Source organism: Phyllostomus discolor, chromosome 3, assembly GCF_004126475.2.
Source record: "Phyllostomus discolor isolate MPI-MPIP mPhyDis1 chromosome 3, mPhyDis1.pri.v3, whole genome shotgun sequence".
In the NCBI taxonomy this organism is placed as follows: domain Eukaryota; kingdom Metazoa; phylum Chordata; class Mammalia; order Chiroptera; family Phyllostomidae; genus Phyllostomus; species Phyllostomus discolor.
In genome coordinates this window covers 117,985,898-118,006,013 of record NC_040905.2, presented here as the reverse complement: position 1 = coordinate 118,006,013, position 20,116 = coordinate 117,985,898, and the positions used below count along the sequence as shown (strand labels likewise).

General features: G+C 42.9%; 1 protein-coding gene and 1 long non-coding RNA gene across 8 annotated transcripts; one reads left to right on the top strand and one right to left on the bottom strand.

Annotated features, from left to right (window-relative positions):
• The first annotated feature begins 7,044 nt into the window (after positions 1–7,044).
• TMEM219 (transmembrane protein 219) lies at positions 7,045–19,404 on the top strand. Of its 7 annotated transcripts, none has more exons than XM_028519617.2 (7): positions 7,066–7,178; positions 7,429–7,641; positions 8,148–8,346; positions 8,434–8,623; positions 16,424–16,653; positions 17,820–17,989; positions 19,305–19,404. In XM_028519617.2, the coding sequence occupies exons 2-6, from the start codon at positions 7,634–7,636 to the stop codon at positions 17,955–17,957; spliced, it is 765 nt and encodes a 254-aa protein (XP_028375418.1). In that variant the 5' UTR covers positions 7,066–7,178; positions 7,429–7,633; the 3' UTR covers positions 17,958–17,989; positions 19,305–19,404. The 7 variants fall into 7 exon arrangements, with proteins under 7 accessions (XP_035877148.1, XP_028375418.1, XP_028375410.1 ...); XM_028519609.2 differs by having other exon boundaries at positions 8,145–8,346; XM_036021253.1 differs by having other exon boundaries at positions 7,429–7,705; positions 8,145–8,346.
• On the bottom strand, positions 16,493–20,094 carry LOC118499617. Its single transcript, XR_004902118.1, has 2 exons — positions 19,956–20,094; positions 16,493–16,722 (listed from the first exon to the last, which is right to left on the bottom strand). It is a non-coding gene; the product is annotated as an uncharacterized LOC118499617 (long non-coding RNA).
• Positions 20,095–20,116: the final 22 nt, after the last annotated feature.

Here is a 20,116-nt window from a genome sequence, read left to right as displayed (position 1 = left end):
ATTTATTTTGTCTGATATTAACATAACCACTCCTGTTCTCTTTTGGTTACTATTTCTATAGATTATCTTTTTTCTGTCTTTTCACTTTCAACCTGTCTTTGGATCTCAAATGAATCTCTTGCAAATAGCATGTAGATGTTTTCTTTTTAAAGATTTTTATTTATGCCCTGGCTGGCGTAGCTCAGTGGATTGAGCGCGGGCTGGGAACCAAAGTGTCCCAGGTTCGATTCCCAGCCAGGGTACCTTCCTGGGTTGCAGGCCATAACCCCCAGCAACCGTACATTGATGTTTCTCTCTCTGTTTCTCTCGCTCTCTCTCTCTCTCTCTCTCTCTCTCTCTTTCCCCCTCCCTCCCTCCTTCCCTCCCTTCCCTCTCTAAAAATAAATAAATAAAATATAAAAAAAGAAGATTTTTATTTATTTTCAGAGAGAAGAGAAGGGAAAGAGGAAGAGGAAGAGAAACATCAATCTGTTGCCTCCCCCATACCCCTAACTGGGGACCTGGGCTGCAACCCAGGCATGTCCTTAACTGGGAATCGAACCGGTGACCTATTGGTTCTTAGGCTGGCACTCAATCCACTAAGCCACACCAGTGAGAGCAGAGGTTTTCTTTTTAAAATCCATTTCACAAAACTCTGTCTTTTAACTGGAGAGTTTAGTTAATTTACACTTAAAGTAATAACTGATAAGGAAGGACTTTTGCTACTTATTTGTTTTCTGTATGTGATATCCTCATTCCTCCATTACTACTTTATGTTTCCTTTTTTTTTTAGTAATGTTCCATTTTGATTTCCTTTTCACTTTCACTTATATTTCATAATTATTTTGGGGGTGGTTACCTTCAGAATTACAATTAGCATCTTAAACTAATAACAATCTATTTTGTTTTTTAAAAAGATTTTATTTACTTATTTTTAGAGAGGGAGAAAAACATTGATATGAGAGACATTGATCGGTTGCCTCTTGTAGGTGCCCAACTGGTACCAAACCTACAACACAGGCATGTGCCCTGACTGGAAATCAAACCAGCAACCTTTCACTTTGTGGGATGATGCCCAACCAACTGAGCCACACTGATCAGGACAGAACTTTACATTTTGATTGGGTTGTTTAGATGGACATTACATTTGTCAAAACTTATACAATTTTAGAATTAAAATCTGTGCATTTTACTCAATATAAGTTTTACCTTGGGAAGGGGACATTATTAGCTACTGCTAATCCCTTGATTATTAATATATATTTTGGTTATTTTCTCTTACTTCTCACTTGTATGGGGTCTTTTATCAATAGAGGCTTTTAATTTTAAATAATTAAGTTGATCCATTTTTCATTTATGCTTTCTGTATTTATGTCTTGCTTTAGAAAATATCTCTTCCCCTGGCTAGTGTGGCTCAGTGGACTGAGCGCTGGCCTGTGAACCAAAAGATAGATGGTTCAATTCCCAGTTTAGGGCACATGCCTGCATTGTGGGCCAGGTCCCCGGTAGGGGGCGCGTGAGACACAACCACATATTGTTGTTTCTCTCCCTCTCTTTCTCCCTCTTTTCCTCTCTCTAAAAAGAAATAAATAAAGGAAAGTATCTCTTATTCTAGGTTTATAAACATGTAGCTCTTGACTAGCTGGAAACCACAGGCAAGTTTCCTAACATTGCTAAGCCTTGGTTTCCTCATCTGTAAAAGAGAGGTAATACCCATTTTGTTTTGTGATTGGGAAGATTGAACAAAAGAACATTTGAAGGCTGTTAAATGCTTGACCCATTTAGTAGTTATTCTGTATGAGATACCTATTATTCTTATATAGTACTTCATCTATCTATTATGGAACTTGACATTTTATCATAATTCTTTGTGTATCTGCTTCTTTCATTAAGAATTTTCATTTCACTTCCCTCGATGTCTAATCAAGCACCTGGCATTTAACGAGTGTTCAAATGTTTGCTGAATGAATAGATCAGTTGATTGAATGAATGAATGAATAGGCACAGGATACAACCAAGTATTAATACTAAAGGGGGAGAGAAGGACTAATTTTATTAAGCAGCTCCTATATAAAACTAAACACAAAACTGAGGTCCAGCTAGGGGAGAAGGACCCTTATTAAATAAACAGGGGCTCTTGTCCAAGGATGGGCTTCAAGAGGACTGAGCTTCCACTAACTGAAACTACATGCAAACATTTAGGTGAAAGTGCATTTTTCCAGGGACAGGGTCTATAGGTGGACTGTAGTTCCGGAAGGCTGGGGATCCTGAATACTTTTTCTGCCATTGTATTCCAGCCCGCAGAATAGAGCCTGGCAACTCAGAGGTTTTTATTGAATGAATAACTGAGTGACTGACTGAATAAAAAGCTTTCATCAGATTTTCAGAGGGATCTTTATTCCTAAAAAGTTTTAAGACAATAATCTTGAAGGGGGAAAAAATCAAACAGATCCTGGAAGAAACACTGTCTGGCTCAGAGCTCTGAGAGAAATTTATCACCATGGAGTGATCGAGGAACCCCTCTCTCGATTCCTTTTAAGGGACTGGGTGATTCTCTCCTCAACTTTCTGATTCTCACCTGTAGGCCCTAGTCAGGCTTAAGTTATAAGCCAGCTTCTGCTACCTATTAGCTGTGTGTCCTAAATTAAATTATGTAAGCTGTCTAGGAGCGGGTTGTCATCATAACATCTATCTTAAGAGCATAATGAGTGGATAAAATCAGAATGTTGGCATAACGCTGGAGCATTACAATGCACAACCAATTCTGTGTCCTTTTGTACCCCCACCACCGCCTTTCCTTTTTTTCTGTATAAGACATTTGTTCATATCCATTTACCCTGATGCTCAGGCCTCAAGGCAGTTCTTTTCTCTAAACTGTTTGCCTCTATTGGTCCATAGACTTGCTTGGTTTGACTATATGAGTAAATATTAATTATGGTCATTGAAAGGAACTTCTGTCCAAATATGCCCAATTACTCTCCAGTGCAAGAATACTGGGGGGGACTCACATTTGTTGACTTCCTATTGTGCACCAGCACTTTCATGCCTTATCTGACCCTGCAAATTAGGCTTGTCATTTTTAGAAGCTTGACGAAGTTTTTACCTCATGGATATTAACTTTGTACCTGGACCATAACAGATACTAAAAAACAGTTGTTGACCAAATACACTTTCTTTTGTGTTTTAACTTAAATTTCACAAATATCCAAGCATGGGCAGATGTGTTCCCAACCATAAAATGAGACTGAAAATTGGTGAGTTCTCCAGAAACAGGTCTGTATGAAGCTGTTTTGAATAAATCAATCAACAAATATTTATAGAGTGAATACTATGTGCTCAAACTATGAAAGACCTGGGGCTTTCAAGAACGTACTACTTCAGAAACTTAGGTGTTGGCCTGAGAGATCAGACCAGAACTAGGGAAAGCCTACCTAGTTGGCCCAGAGTGGGCAGGGTGTGACTAAATGGGCAGAGACCTTTGAAGGTTTTCAGGAGAAATAGCTTGGCAGGGCTGAAGAAGGAGGGTTTAGTGGGAAAGGACTGGGTTTGGTATTGAGACACTGAGGCCTACTGGTTGGGAGACTTGGGGCAAGTCCCTTAACCTCTCCAGACATCAGTTTAGCATTTGGAAAACCAAGCGGGGGAAGGTTGTTGAACTTGTTCATTTATTAAGTGCCTTACAATTCCTAGATTCTAAAATTCTCTATCAGTCACACTTTTATTTTTCTTTTGAGAAGAAAATACTTCCTATGCTTGGAATTTCATTTAAGTCAATCAGTGGCATTTATAAAACACTCACTATAGTCTAGGGGACTGACATAAATTCCACCTTTCCTCCAGTTCCTCCCTCCCTCCCTCCCTCTCTCCATCCGCACCCTAGGACATTTTCATTTGCTTTTTTTGAGAGAGAAGAAAGGAGAGAAAGATTCCTGTGAGAGAAGTATCGATTGGTTTCCTTGTATGCACCCAAACCAGGGATCACATGGGGACCAGGACTGGGGATCATATGTGTCTGGACCAGGTGGGGGTGGGGATCGCATGCTCTGGCACCCAGAACAAGGATGAACCTGAAACCCAGGCATGTGTTCTGACTGGAAGTCAAACCCTCAATCTTTCAGTTACTGGACAATGCTCCAACCATTGAGCCATACTGGCCAGGGCTCCCTCTAGTTTCTTAAAAATTATTTTTAATTGTAGCAAAATACACATAACAAAATTTACCATCTTTACCATTTTAAGTGTATAGTTTAGTAGTGTTAAGTATATCCATTTTGTTTCCCAACCATCACCACCTTCCATCTCCAGAGCTGTTTTCATCTTGCAAAACTCAATCTTTAAACACATTAACCTATAACTCCTCGTTCCCATCATTCTACTGTCCTAATGAATTTGACTACTCTGGGTACCTCATATAAGTGGAATCATACAATATTTGTCTTTTTGTGACTGGCTTATTTCACTTTGTAAAAGGTTCATCCATGTTGTAGCATGTGCCAGATTGCCATTCCTCTTTTTTTTTAATCCTTGCTCAAGGATATGTTTATTGACTTAAAAGAGAGAGGAAGGGGGAAAGAGAGACAGACAGACAGGCAGGAAGACATCAATGTGAGAGACAAACATTGATCATTGCCTGTGCACTCCCTGATCAGGGATCAAACCAGCAACCTAGGTATGTGCCCTGACCAGGAATCAAACCCATAACCTTTTGGTGTACAAGACATTCCAATCAGTTGAGCCACTCAGCCAGGGCTGCCCTGCCTTAGCCAGGGCTGTCCTTCCTTTTTAAGCCTCAATAATGTTTCACTGTATGTATATACCATATTTTGTTTATCCATTCCTCTGTTGATGGACACTTGGGTTGCTTCTACCTTTTAGTTCTTGTAAATAATGCTGCTATGATCTTGGGTGTACAAATACCTTTTTGAAACCCTACTTCTTACTCACAGGGGTATGTCCTGAAAAGTGGGATTGCTGGATAACATGGTAATTCTATTTTTAATTTTTTGAAGATATACCAGTCTGTTTTCCATAGTGGCGTACCATTGTACATTCCTACCAATGGCGCACAAGGGTTCCAATCTCTCCACAGGCTCGCCAACACTTGTTATTCTCCTTTTTGTTTTGTTTGTTTTTTTTAAAAGCCATTCTAATAGGTGTAAGCTAGATCCTGATTGTGGTTTTGATTTTTATTTCCCTAATGTTAGTGATATGGAACAATGTTCATGCGTTGTTGATCATTTGTATGTCTTCTTTGGAGAAATGTCTACTCACATCCTTTGTGCACTTTTTAATTGGGTTGGTTTTATGTGTTGTTGTTGTTGAAAATGTAGGTCTTTACATCTTCTGGATACGAATTCCTTCACAGATACATGATTTGTAAATATTTCCTCCCATGTCATGGGTTGCCTTTTCATTCTGTTGTGTCCTTTAATGCACAGAAGTTTTAAATTTTGATGCAGTCTGACTTATCTATTTTTTCTTTTGCTGCCTATGCTTTTGGTATCATCGAGGAAATCATTGCCAAATCCAATGTCGTAAAGCTTTCCCACTATGTTTTCTTCTAAAAGTTTTATAGTTTCATCCTGGCTGATGTGGCTCAGTAGACTGAGTGCTGGCCTACAAACCAAAGGGTCGTCAGTTTGATTCCCAGTCAGGGCACATGCCTGGGTTGTGGGCCGAGTCCCCAGTGTTGGGGGTGGGGCACACGAGAGGCAACCACACATTGATGTTTCTCTCCTTCTTTTTCTCCCTCCCTTCCCCTCTAAAAATAAATAAACCTTTAAATAAAATAAATAAATACAAATAAATAAACTCTTTAAAAGTTTTATGGTTTCAGCTGTTTCATTTAGTTCTTCCATGCATTTTAATTAACTTTTGTACATGGTTTTGTACATGGACCATAACATGTACAAAACATGGTTTTGTACATATCGTTTTCTATAACAATAAGGAGTTAATTTCCTTCTTTTGTATGTAGATATCCAGTTTTCCCAACATCATTTCTTGAATAAGACAATTTTTTCCCCCATTAAATGGTTTTGGCACCCTTGTCAAGTATCGTTTGGCCTTATAAGAGATGATTTTGTGCTGTAAGTTCTGGAGGTGGTACAGAAATGACATGATCTCTGTCTTAAGGAGGCCCCAGTAGAGTTTAGTACTCAAATTCTGTTTCTACATTAGTTGTCCAGTGCTGGTTGTGTGCTCCGTGGACATTTGGGCACGTTTTCCCATACTTTGTCTCTGCTTCCCAGCCAACCAGTGAGGGATGCACGGTGATCCTCCTTAACAGAGGAATAAACTTGATCCCTAGAAAAGCGTGGTTATAGTTTATGGAAGGGCACAGAGAGACAGGATTTGAATCCAGGTTCTTGGCTGTATTTGTCCTGTTATTTCAGGTAAGATGGACCTCAGCATTCTCATCTCTAAAATGTGGACAAAATGAAATGAGATGGTGTCTATTGAGCAACTTTGCAGCTTGTATGATCCTATTAAGGAGTTACCAGTCTGACCACATGGCTCCATATTCATTGGATCCCCGTGGGGGCGTTCACGGAAGGCAGCTGATGGATGTTTCTGTAACTGTTGTTTTTGGTTTTTTTGCCTCTCACTCTCCCCCCTTCCACTCTCTAAAATCAATAAACATATCCTACAGGGAGGATTTGGAAAAACAAGTGACTAAAAGTCAGGGGCCACAACTGATGCGAATACGTTTAACATGAGTAATTAGCTTCGGATGAAAACGTTGCTTATCCTCCCGGAAAACTAAAGTCCAGGGACTGGAGCCCCACCCCGAGGCGGACCCAAGTCCTTGGCCGGAACCTGGGCGCGCCTGGGCTGTGCTATTGGCGAGGGTGGGAGCCTAGTGACGGGAGAATCCCTGCGACGAGAATCACCTTTAACTATCCTCATGGTCCTCAGAGGGAGAGCTTACAGTTCTAACTACGTCTCTAGGGTAAGTCCCCTTGCCTCTTTCCCCTGTGTGCACCTTCTGCAGAGTTATATCTTTCCCTTTACCCCTTCATTGGACATCCTCTTGGTACATCCTCACACTGATTTGTGGAGAGGCGGCCCCAAGCCTGCGCACTACGCATGCGAATCCCCGCCAGAGGAGTGAGGAGGAGGGTCGGAATCACGGACTCCGCCCCTTCGCGGCTCCACGCGTGACGTCGCCGGGGCCCGGCTTCGACCGGCTCCGAGCGGTGAGAGCGAGCGGCGGGCACACTCCAAGCTGATAGAGTGGGAGGGGATGCGTGTGTAGAGTTCCTGCCGGGCGGCTAGGAGCAGGGGAGACCCAGGGCCACCCTCAGTCCCAGACTCTTGGCCTCTGCCCTCTCCCTTCCTGCCTTTTCCCCCTCTCCAAATGTGCCTGGGCGGGAGGCAGGGCAGGGGGCTGAGCCTTTTTGACACCTGCATTTTCCTGGAGCTCTTCTATCCCCATCCTCTTTCCAGATGTTCCTTTTCATCAGGCTGTTGCATCTCTCCTGGGAAAGAGCACTTCAGTTGGAAGCAGGAGACACCTTGGCCCTACCATTCCTGTGTTAATGTCCACGAGCCTCGGTTTTCCCCACAGTATTTTTGCCTTGCCTCACCTGGTTTTGAAGATAAATATGACACAGAAAAATAGAAAAGAAATGGTCACTTGTTGAGTTCCTGCATGGCCAAGTATTATGCAAACTTTTATCTGCCGCATTTAGTCCTCATTGCCTGGTTTAGAACTCCCATTTCAGAGGACCTTAAATTTCCAAAGTTTGATTTTTCTCATAGAGCCAATGAATGGCAGAGAAGGATTCAAACTAAGCAGTTTAACTCCAAAGTGGGTTTTGTCAGACACTTTCTTTGCACTATTGGCTAGGACTCTTCTGCAGCCAAACCAGAACAGCTGTTTCCTGAGTTTCTGCCTTTAAGAATTCTCCTTTTTAGGTTCCTTTTTCCAGCACAGTGTGCTCTGCTCTACTTCTGCCTTGATTACTTCAGGAATAAAAAGCAGCAAAGTTTATTGAGTAGTGCAGGGAGGTGAACAATTGGAGTCTTGCCCTGGCTCTGCTATTGTCTGTGTGGCCTTGGGCAAGTCCCTTGTCTTGGTGCTTTAGCTTCCTTTTGAGCAAAATGGGTAAGTGCCTTCTGACTGGCAGGCTCTTGTCCAGTTCTCCCTTCCTGTCCTCCAGCAGGCTTTCCGTGGATGCCCAGACCCCTCTACTACCCATGGGCAGCTGCCAGGCAGGGCACAACCTGCATCTCTGTCTGGCCCACCACCCACCTCTGGTCTGTGCCACTTTGATGGTTCTGCTTCTTGGCCTTTCTGGCCTGGGCCTTGGCGGCTTCCTCCTCACGCACAAGACTGGCCTGCGCAGCCCTGACATCCCTCAGGTGAGTACCCTCCTGCTCATCTGTCCCATGTAGGCCTGCTCTTGCTGATAATCTCTCACCTCTCTACCACCTTTCTTTTGCACACAGGACTGGGTCTCCTTCTTGAGATCTTTTGGCCAGCTGACCCTCTGCCCTGTGACTAGGAAAGTCGCAGGGGAGTGGCATGAATCCCACATTGTGGGCTTGCTGACCACTTTGAACTTCGGAGATGGTCCAGACAGGAACAAGACCCAGATATTCCAAGCCAAGGTTCTGGGTAGTCAGATGGGATGGAAAGGTGAGACAAGGAAGACTGTGGGGTTGGACATCAGAACACTCACCGACCTGGTGACCTTAAGCACATCCCTCGGCCTTAGTCACTTCTATAATAAGGACTAGGTACTTACAGTGAAAGCGATGCCCACTGTGTAGGTTCTCTATGAATGTTTTCTTTCTCCCCTTCCAGCTGTGGGGTTTTTTGATTCTGCCCTTGGAGGTGTGATGAGATGGACTAGATTTGACCTAAAGTTCTTTGCTATCCCTCTTCATTCCAATGGCCTTCTCATCAAAGCACCTCTTTCCTCAGGGGTACCAACAAGCATGTTCTGTTCAGTTAAATGTGTCTTTACTACTTGCTATGTGCTTAGCACAGCTCTATATGCAAAGGAGGATACAGAAAAAATTAGACATCATCCATTTCCAGAGCACTTAAAGTCTTCTGGGAAGATGATGAGTGAGAGTCAGTGGGTTCCATTAATTCCTGCGTGAGATTTGGCCTCAGGTTCGTTATCTAAAAAAATGGGAGATGAAGAGGGAGGAGAGAATGGTGGAATTCTCTGACTTCTGAGGTCCTTTTCAATACTATCATTCTAAGATTCTCCTATGAATCACGTATGTGTGGGGGGTGGGTAGGTCTTTGTATGTGTAGGTGTATATGTGTGATCAAAGAGCAAGAATAAAGAATATGTCTGATATATAGCAGTCCTTTTTCTTCCAACCTCCCAGCTTTTGGCAACCACTAACTAATCTACTTCCTGCCTCTGTAGATTTGCTTATTCTGGACATTGCACATAACATATGTTTATTTGGGACTGGCTTCTATCACCTAGCATAATGTTTTTAAGATTCATCTATGTCATAACGCATAGCAGTACTTCTTTTTCTTTTTTGCTCAGTAGTATTCACTGTATGACAACTCCACATTTTATTTGTCCACTCATCATTTAATTGACATTTGAATTGTTTTCACCTTTTGGCTATTATGAATGATGTACAAGTTTCTGACTGATCATATTTTTCTTAAAGATGGGAAGGGAGAGAGACAGAGGAAAGGAACATTGATGTGAGAGAGAAACATCTATCATTTGCCTCTTTTATGCGCCCCAACTGGGGACCAAACAACCTGCAACCCAGGAAGGTGCCCTGGCTGGGAATCGAACTCCTTGTGGGATGTTCCTAGCAACTGGGAGTCACACCAGTCAGGGTGTGATCATATATTTTTATTTCTTTTGGGCATACAACCAGGAGTGGAATTGCTGGATCATATGGTAACTCCATTTATATTTATTTATTTTGGGGGAGAGGGGAAGGGAGAGAGAGAGGGAGAGAGAGAAACATTGATGCACAAGAGTTACATTGATTGGTTGCCTCTCACATGCCCCCAGCTGGGGACCTGGTCCACAACCCAGGCATGTGCCCTGACTGGGGATTAAACCAGTGACCGTTTGGTTTGCAGGCCAGTGCTCAGTCCACTGGGCCACACCAGCCCAGCCAGCCAGGGTCAACTCTATTTAATCTTTTGAGGAACTGCCAGCCTGTTTTCAAAGTGGCTGTACCATTTTATACCCCCACCAGAAGTGTATGAAAGGTTCATTTCACCACACCTTGCCCAACCCTTGTTATTATCTGTCTTTTTGATTATAGCCCTCATCGTCATTGTGCAGTGGTGTCTCACTGTGGTTCTGATTTGCATGTTCCTGGTGACTAATGATATTGAGAATTTTTTCATGTGTTTATTAGCCATTTGCATATTTTTGGAGAAATGTATATGTAGTCTTTGCCCATTTTTAAAATTGGGTAATGTGGCCCTGGCTGGTGTGGTTCAGTGGGTTGAGTGCGGGCCTGTGAAGCAAGGGGTCACCAGTTCGATTACCCAGTCAGGGCACACACCTGGGTTGTGGGCCAGGTCCCCAGTAGGAGCCTTGAGAGAAGCAACCACACATTGATGTTTCTCTCCCTTTCTTTCTCCCTTCCCCTTATTAAAAGTAAATAAATAAAATATTTAAAAAATAATAAAATTGGGTAATGTGTCTTTTAATTATTCAGTTGTAGGAGTTCTTTCTATTTTCTAGATACAAGTCTCTTATCTGGCGTATCATTTGCAGATAGTCTGTCACATTCTCTGGGTTCTTTTCACTTTGTTGATGGTATGCTTTGAAGCACAGGTGTTTTTGATATAGATGGATTCCAACTTACCTATTTTTCTATTGTTGCTTGTGATTTTGGTATTATATATAAGAAAACTTTGCCTCACCCAAGTTCTCTATGACTGACTTCTATATTTTCTTCTAAGAATTTTATAATTTTACCTCTTACACATAGGTCTATGATCCATTTTTAGTTAATTTTTGGCTATTTTGGATCCTTTGAATTTCCATATGAATTTTAGGATCAGCTTCTCAGTTTTTGCCTCTGCAAAGAAGCGCTGTTTTTAAAATAATGGCTAGAAACAAAGTAGTAACATCAAAAATTATTTTGGATAAAATTAGAAATGAGTACCTACTATGTACCAAGCATGGGGAGTATAGAGATCTGTAAGATGTGGACCCTTATTTCAGGTTGCTCATGGCCTAGCAAGGGTACAGAGGGGAACAGAAATAAGTACCTTGCAACATGTGAAATAGAACACAAGGTACAGTGGGAGTACTCAGAAGTCTGCCAAGCAGGGATGGTGAAGACAGGCTTTTCCAAGGATACAGTGCCTGAGCTGAAGCGTGAGGTAGGCCTATGAAGGTACCCTTCCCGCCAGAGGAAGGAGCATATGCAAAGGCATGCAGATGGAGGGACTATGCTAGCATGTTTAGGAGCTTCCAGGGGGTGCAGTGAAAGGATTTTCGAGAGCATGGCAGGTAATGGACCCAAAAAAGCAGGCAGAAAGAATCCCATGGACGGTCTCATGTGCCAAGGTAGTTGGTCTTTATCTAATGCATTGGGAAAATACAAATATTTTAATCAGGAAAATAGTAAAGTTTTGTTTATGTGTTGTTCTTTTAAAAAGATAACACCTGTTGGCTGAATACCTGGAAGGAATGTGTCCAGATGCTGGAACACCAGTTGGGAGGTGGCTGCAATAAAAAGATGATGAGAAAAAACTGAGCTAAGATAGTGTCTTGAAAGAAGGTGACTGATTTGAGGGAGACGTTAGAAGTGTGAGATTGACAGGACTCGGTGATGATTCAATGTGGGTACATAGAAAAAAGGGGAGTTCTCTTACAGAGTTTCACATGTAAATTTCTCAGTTGTAATTCTGATGGATATACTGGTTGTATCTCTCTTTTGTTACTTAGGACATCATGTTTTTTGTATTAGTGCAAAAAAACAAAAGCATTATTTTAAAAGAGGTAAAGTGATTCATTAAGTGGTTAGGCCATCATTGGTTAATGCTTTCCCTGTTATTAAATATCTCTGTTGTTTCCTACTTTAAAAAAATGGAATCAGAATAGATATCTTGCTATATTTTGCATTTTTCTTTTGAATTTTTTCTTTAGGATTAGTTTCTACAAGTAGTATTACTGAGTCAAAGGATATGGCACCCCTTTTTTTACCCTAAATATTCTTTTCTTTATATAGACAGATTCTTTATGTTGTGGATTCAGACCACATGGAAGTATCCAAAACAGACGTAAAAACCCTCCTACCTCCCCTGCAGAGTTGACAGTTTGGTGGGCATCTTCTTAGTCCCTCTCTGCACCCAGATGACAACAGATAATAGCCAAAAGTTCTTCCAAAAGATGTCACCAATTGAGAGTCCCCATTTCCCCATATCTTCAACAACTCTTATTAATATCATTCTTTTTAATTTTTAACACTATAATGGGCAAAGGAATTACCTAATAGTTTTAACTTACTTTGTCCTGATTGCTAGTGAGGTTTAGCATCTTCTAGTAAGTTTATTGGCTATTTTCGTAAGTTCTCTGAATTTCCTGTTCATATTCTTTGCTTATTTTTCTTTGTCTTTATTTTCTTGATTTTTAGGTCTTTATATATTATGGACAGTAAACATTTTGCCAATTAAATCTATTATAGGTATCTTCAATCAGTTACTTGTTTTTTAAAAAATATATTTTATTGATTATGCTATTACAGTTGTCCCAATTTTTCCCTTTTGCCCCCCTCTGCCTGGTACCCACATTCCCTCCAGCAATACTCCCTCCCCTTAGTTCATGTCCATGCATTGTGCATGTAAGTTCTTTGGCTTTATTTCCATTTTGTTTAGTTATTTTTTTTTTTTAATTTTTAAAGATTTTATTTATTTTTTGTTTTAGAAAGAGGTGAATGGAAGGAGAAAGGGAAAGAAATTGATTGGTTGCCTCTCATATGCTGCCAACTGGGGAGCTGACCCACAACCCAGGCATGGGCCCTGACTGGGAATCAAATCAGCAGCCTTTCGGTTCGCAGGCTGGTGCTCAATCCACTGAGCCACACCAGCCAGGGCTGTTTAGTTCTTCTTCTTCAGTTTGACCTGTTCTTTCATTTGGGCCATCTTTCTTTGTCTCCTCATTTTGGCAGCCTCCCTGTGTTTGTTTCCTTGTGTTAGGTAGAGCTATTTTGACTCCGTGTCTTAGTAGCATGGCCTATTTTAGCAAAGCACACTGTAATTTGGATGGGGTAGGGCCTTAGATAATCACCAGGGTGGGGCAACCCATGTGAACCAGGTTGATGGAGTCACAGATATGGTGTTGCCTCTCTGTGGCTGTGTGTGAGAGAGGGCTCAGAAAAGGGACAGTGGCTGCTACTTGTCCTCTGGCGTTTTGTCTGGGAGGAAGCTGTTCCCTGGCACTTGCCCTGATGCCAGACACTTTAGTTTCTCCCCATATGCCAGTGGTGCCCTTCCAGATGCTGCCCTGGTGCTGGACCCCAAAGGGAGTGAGTCCGTGTTAAGTCCTAAGTCCACTTTGGCCCTCTAAGAGGAAATGCCTGAGAATCCTGCAGTTTCTTCCGCTGCCCCCAACCACACTGGTTTTCCCAGCCAGAAGTTATGGGGACTTACCTTCCTGGCACTGGAATCCTGAGCTGGGTGGTCCGGTGTGGAGCTGGGATCCCTCACTCTCAAAGTATCCCCCCTGATGCTTATCCACCACATGTAGGTGTGGGACTGCCCATTCTGCATCTCTGTATCTCCGCTCATCCTACCCAGCTGGATGAAGGTGACTTCTCTAATTCTTCAGTTGTCAGATTTCCATACAGCTCAATTTTCTGACGACTCTAGGTGATAGTTGTTTTGCAGTTTAGTTGCCATTTTTGCTGTGGTTGTGTGGGGAGGTGAGCCATGTTTACCTACATCTCCCTCCATCTTGAGCAGAAGTCCAAAAAACTGTGACTTGTTTTTAACTTACCTTTCATTGTGTAGAAGTCTTTAATTTGTTATGAGGTTAAGTTTATTTCTGTTATTCTTTACTCAGGCTTTTAGGCGTGTCTTTTTTTAGGAGAGGCTTCCCAACTTTAAAATTAGAAAATATTCTTCTGTATTTTTTTTTAATATATTTTATTGATTATGCTATTACAGTTGTCCCATTTTCCCCCTTCTCTCCCCTCCACCCTGAACCCCCCTCCCACCCACATTTCCCCCTTTAGTTCATGTCCATGTGTCATACTTATGAGTTCTTTAGTTTCTACATTTCCCGTACTATTCTTGCCCTCCCCCTATCTATTTTCAACCTACATTCTATGCTACTTATTCTCTATACCTTTTCCCCCTCTCTCCTCCTCCCACCCCCTGCTGCTAACCCTCCATGTGCCCTCCATTTCTGTGGTTCTGTTCCTGTTCTAATTGTTTACTTAGTTTCTTTTGGTTTTGCTTTAGGTGTGGTTGTTAATAATTGTGAGTTTGCTGTCCTTTTACTATACATGTCTTTTCTTTATCTTCTTTTCTTAGATAAGTCCCTTTAGCATTTCATAAAATAAGGGCTTGGTGATGATGAACTCCTTTAACTTGACCTTATCTGAGAAGCACTTCATCTGCCCTTCCATTCTAAATGAGAGCTTTGCTGGATAGAGCAATCTGGGATGTAGGTCCTTGTCTTTCATGACTTGGAATATTTCTTTCCAGCCCCTTCTTGCCTGTAAGGTCTCTTTGGAGAAATCAGCTGACAGTCTGATGGGAACTCCTTTGTAGGTGACTGTCCCCTTACCTCTTGCTGCTTCTAGGATTCTCTCCTTCATTTTTACCTTGGCTAATGTAATTATGATGTGCCTTGGTGTGTTTCTTCTTGGGTCCAACTTCTTTGGGGCTCTCTGAGCTTCTTGGATTTCTTGGAAGACTGTTCCCTTTGCCAGATTGGGGAAGTTCTCCTTTATTATTTGTTCAAATACGTGCTCAATCTGTTGCTTTTCCCCTTCCGATTCTGGTACCCCTATAATTCGGATATTGGAACGTTTAAAGGTGTCTTGGATGCTCTTAATCTTTTCCTCAATTTTTTGAATTCTTATTTCATCATGCTTTCCTTCTTGGTTGATTCTATCTTCCTTCTGGTCCACTGTATTGTTTTGAGACTCATAATCTTTCCTTTCACTATTGGCTCTCCTCTGCGTGTCTTCCTGCATCTGTTTTATGGTAATCTGCATTCTTTCATCTAAATTTCGTCCAAAATCCACCAGTTCTGTGAGCTTTCTGATCACCAGTGTTTTGAACTGCGCATCTGATAGATTGGCTAATTCTTGGTCGCTCAAAAGGATGAGTCCTGGGGGACTGATCTGCTCTGTTGAAAACATGGTTTTTTTTTTTTCCCCTGTCTCTCCTTTTTTTTTTTCCTGGTCTGGTTGCTCTTGTTACGGTGGGGCGCGGAGCCTTAGGTGCTCACCGGGGCTGGGCACCCCGGTCGCTAGATTGTGACGTTATATGATGGAGCGGAGCGGGAGCAAACAATGGCGGTAGTTCCGTTCCCCTGGACTCAGACCCTTGTCTGGGCTTCCAGGCTGCGAGTTCTGCCCTGGTCCACAATCGCTGCCCCTCTGGGTCTGCCAGCCGCAGCTTGCGTACTCAGGGATCACCACTGCCTTCTTGCGCGCCAGATGGCTTTTCCGCCGATTTCGTGCCAAACCTTCCCCCGACCTCCGCGCGCCGCCGACCCGAGCCAGCCCCGCGCCCGTCCGGCTCGTTTGCTCCTACCAGTCCGGATGAACGCGTCTACTTCAATTTCTTGGCTGCCCGACTTCCATTCAGATAAATCCTCTGCCGGATCTGGGTGTTATTCTGATAGTAAATTATTGTTGTAAATTATTGGTTTTCTAATCTTGGTTGTACGAGGAGGTACGGTGCGTCCACCTATTCCTCCATCTTGCCGGAAGTCTGTATTTTCTTATAATATTTGCCTAGGTTTTTGTTTTGTTTTGTTTCAGTTTTTTTGTATAGGTCTTTAATACATCTGGACCTTATTTTATAGTGAGATAACAGTCTAATTTTTTTTCCCAAATGGAAATTGTCCCAAGGCTGTTGACTGAATAGGCCACTATTGTCCCACTAATTTGAAATGGGATGTGAACCTTTTCATGTATTTTGGTACCTAGTGGAAAACTTTTATTTAAAAAGAACAAACTAATTTATACAAACTAACATTGACAGTGTGTATCTATCTGTTGCAACTTTGTGATTATTGGTGTATTTTGTTGTTTTTAAGCTAATTTTTGTTTATATGTGTACATAGTTATTTTTAATTTTTCCATGATGTAAATGATGGTGTATAGAGTACTTTATTGAATAGAATCAGTGCCAGAACACTTGGTACTGTAGGAAGCCTTAGAAATGAATAGAGGTCTGAAAATGGGTGGTTCCCACCTGACCCTTCATTTTCTTCCATCTCCTCTTGGGTGCCTCCCATAGGATCTTCTGCAGGAGAGTGGGTCCTTGTTACAGCCAGGGTCACCACGGAAAGGACCCCAGGAATCTGCCTGTATTTTAGTGCTGCTCCAGGACTTCTGCCCTCCAGCCAGCCACCCATATCCTGCTCGGAGGAGGGAGTAGGAAATGCCACCCTGAGCCCTAGGATGGGTGAAGATTGTGTCAGGGTATGGAGCCAGGAAGGCCTTGTGCTCACCAAGCTGCTCACGTTGGTAAGAGCTTCAGGTTATCAGGCTTCATAGACTTCTTTGCTACAGGTTGTGTCTTGAAGGCAATTTTACCTAGTGGATAAAACATAGGTTTTGTAATCCTGACTGGGAGCCTGTGTGATCTTGAACAAGCACCTGAGTCTCTATGAGCCTCACTTCCTCATCTGTAAAACAGAAAACATGATACTATCTCCTAATTTGAAAAATAAATGAGAGTGAGTGTAAAGTACCCAGTACAATGCCTGGTACATAATAGAGACTTGATAAATGACAGTTATTACTATTAACTATTGTCTTTAAATACAATTAAACATGACCTCTACCTCAAAGGAATTCAGAAGCTGGACTAGGAGGCATAATAACTTAATTGCTAGCACAGAGATGTGAGCAAAGTGTTATTCAATCACAGTGTAAGGAGCAATTAACTCTAACATGAACGTTTATGGAGAGTTTCACAGACACGGTGGCATTTAAAAAAGGGAATCATGTACAGTAGTGTACAGAGTGCTTTCAGATTATCTCATTTGATCTTAAAACAGCCTTTTGAGGTGGCTGTTATTATCCCATTTTACAGATGAGAAACAGGTTCAGAAAGAGGAAGTAAATTGCCCATGGCCACATACCTATTTAAGCGGCAGACCTAGGATATCAACCTAGGCCTTCCGACTCTGAGTCCCAGCCTTGTTCTGCTCTGTTAGGATGATCCCTGGAAATGAGGAAGATTTGGGCAGAGAATGCACTAGAGGGGGTTCAGGAAAGAGGAAATACATTTCAGGCATAAAGGACCAGCATGAGCACAGGCCTAGAGAATGAGAAGTGTTTAGCCTTTGAGGACACTTCGTGATGAGGGGCTTAGGAATGACTTAGGGTAAGAGGCAGGAGAGATGCAGGGGCCTGAGCATGAGGCACTGCTATGCCGGGCTAAGATGCTATGACTTGGTACTGCAGGCCATGGGGCCACTGGTGCTGGGTGGAAGACACTGGCTAGACAGCTTGTACAGAAATAACATTTCCCCTTTAGTTGCTCCTTGGATGTGGAGAGGCCTTACCTCCCATGGAAGCTTCTCTACATAGCCTCGGGCTGGGAGTAAGATGTCTTCCTAAGGGAAGATTCTCTATCCTCCCTCTGTCTCATTCTTATTTCCTTCCCTCCCTGTGCCCACCCCTAGGAGGAGCTGGCTCTGTGTGGCTCCAGGCTGCTGGTTTTAGGCTTCTTCCTGCTTCTCCTTGGTGGCCTTCTCTGCTTTTTAACTACTGTGTGCTTTCATCCACGCCGGGAGTCCTCCTGGTCTAGAACCCGGCTCTGAGGACACTGGCCTAGTTCCTGTCTTGTTCTCAGGTAAGGTATTTTTGCCCCAGTCCTATGAGAGTAGGGGATGGGGTGGGGGTGGGAACTGTAACTGAGATAGAGTTATTTCTAAATGATATGGTTTGGTTTTACTTATTTTCAAACTTTATATAGATGGAATCATACATATTTTTTAGTGACTGACTTCTTTCAGTTAACATTTGGATCTTCAGATTTACCCATAGCTTGCCCTGGCTGGTGTGGGCTCAGTGAATTGCATGCTGGCCTGCCAACCAAAGGGATTTGATTCTCAGTCAGGGCACGTTCCTGGATTTCGGGCCAGGTTCCTAGTAGGGGACACACATGAGGCAACTACACATTTATGTTTCTCTTCCTCTTCTTTCTCCCTCCCTTCCCTCTCTAAAATTAAATAAGTAAAATCTTTAAAAGTTTTACCTGTAGCTCTCGTTCACGTCCAAGCTTTTTGGTAACTGGTAGATTAAGAGGGCTCAAATTTGATGATGTGTCCTGGGATATGAATCCTGTTTGCCTTACTTTTTCATGAAATTCTGATACCTAGTTTTATGATGCAAATTTTGTAAAATTCATCTTGAACCGCTCAAAAGAATTGATTGATGATGCCCAAGCACTTTACATGCATTTTCTCTTTTCCATTAGCTATCACTGCCTTTAGACAAAGTTGACTCTGCCAACAGAATCTTTGGATGAACACAGCCTCACAAAGGTAGCGGTGTGTAGGAAACATATTGGCTAACTAGTTTGTGTGTCAGCTCATTAAGGAAAATGAAATATTTATGTAAAATAGTCTTACTCTCAGGTGGGTCTCATACAATACGAGAGTCATATATTGTGCTTCTAGCTCTTAAATTGTTCTCAGCTTCAGCAGCTGCTGTGCCCTAGGACATAACTGTGAAAGAAGTAGAAACAGCTCGGGCTCAGGGAAAGGCCAGTGGAACCAGACATTCAAGATCAACTTAGCTTATTTTGCTTAGGGCTAGGCCTAACTGCTGCAACCACCTATTTGAGACAGGAAATGAGGCACCATGATGCCAGGTTAAGATGCTATGACTTGACACTACAGGCTGTGGGGGCCACTGGTGCTGAGTGGAAGAGACTGGCGAGGTGCAGGGGAGAGACAAGGCCTTTCTTAGATCTGAACAGACTGGAAAAGGAATACTTTCTGGTGTCAGGCAGATCCTGGGGTCCTGAGGCCATCCCAGTTGGACTGAGTGCTTGTACCTATCTCTCTTGTCATTTGCTCTGCTCTTCCCTCAATTTCTGCAGCTAATCCAGGGTTTCCCCCAAGGACTTTCTCATCTGCCTTGTTTTTTTTATTTTTCTCCAGGTGTGAATCAACTTCTCTGACCTTGGTTCTGAGTTGGAAGAGGTGTTACAGAAAGTGGAGCTAGAATGTGGGGGGAAATTAAAAGATTTTTTGCCCAATACTGCCTAGTGTGTTTACTGGGAATTGGATTGAGGTGGGAATTTTAGAGTAGACTGGTTCAGGAGGTTGAGGGAACTTTTTTCCTTGTTGATTCTTGGTGTGGGATACAGGTTGTCACAGGGCATGGGTTAATGCAGCTGTTCCCACGGTTGTACTGTGGCTTTGGTAAATGCCTGGTTTTGATCCCCACTCTGCCACTATATGCCTATGAAATAAAGTTGATAATTTCAGCCAGTTGAGAGAGTTAGGTGGGTTTGGTCAAGGGAATGCATAATGCAGTATGACCTTGGACAGGTCACGAAACCCTAAAAGGCTTCAGTTTGCTATAAGGATTTGACAGATTACCCAGCCAAGATTCCTCGATTTAGATGCATTGCCAGGCTCTCTGGCTGCTAACCTGAGCAGCCCATTTTCCCGCCTTTTTGGTGCCCAGCACCAGCCTTCCCTTGCCCCTCCCAGCATCTATCCTGCACGCAAGCGCAGATGACGGCTGCTTTTTACCTTCCACCCGAGCCCCCTCAAAGCTTCCCCTAGCAACAAGCTCGGGCTCACTGCTAAGGCGGGGCGAACGCATGCTCCGCAGCCCGTCCAACGCCAGTTGTCCGAGAGCACGCTGGGCTCCTCCCCCTCCAAGTTTAGCCCTCTACCCCGCCTCCCACCCAGGGTCCGCGTGGCGGAGCGCGTGCGCACTCTGGCCCCGTGGCTGACTGTCT

Excerpts from the sequence above, each read along its gene's own strand:
- TMEM219 (XM_036021252.1), top strand. The coding sequence starts at position 8,086 with ATGGGTAAGTGCCTTCTGACTGGCAGGCTCTTGTCCAGTTCTCCCTTC. Across the intron at positions 8,347-8,433 it reads GCAGCCCTGACATCCCTCAG|GACTGGGTCTCCTTCTTGAG; the intron begins GTGAGTACCCTC and ends TTTTGCACACAG. Across the intron at positions 8,624-16,423 it reads TAGTCAGATGGGATGGAAAG|GATCTTCTGCAGGAGAGTGG; the intron begins GTGAGACAAGGA and ends TGCCTCCCATAG.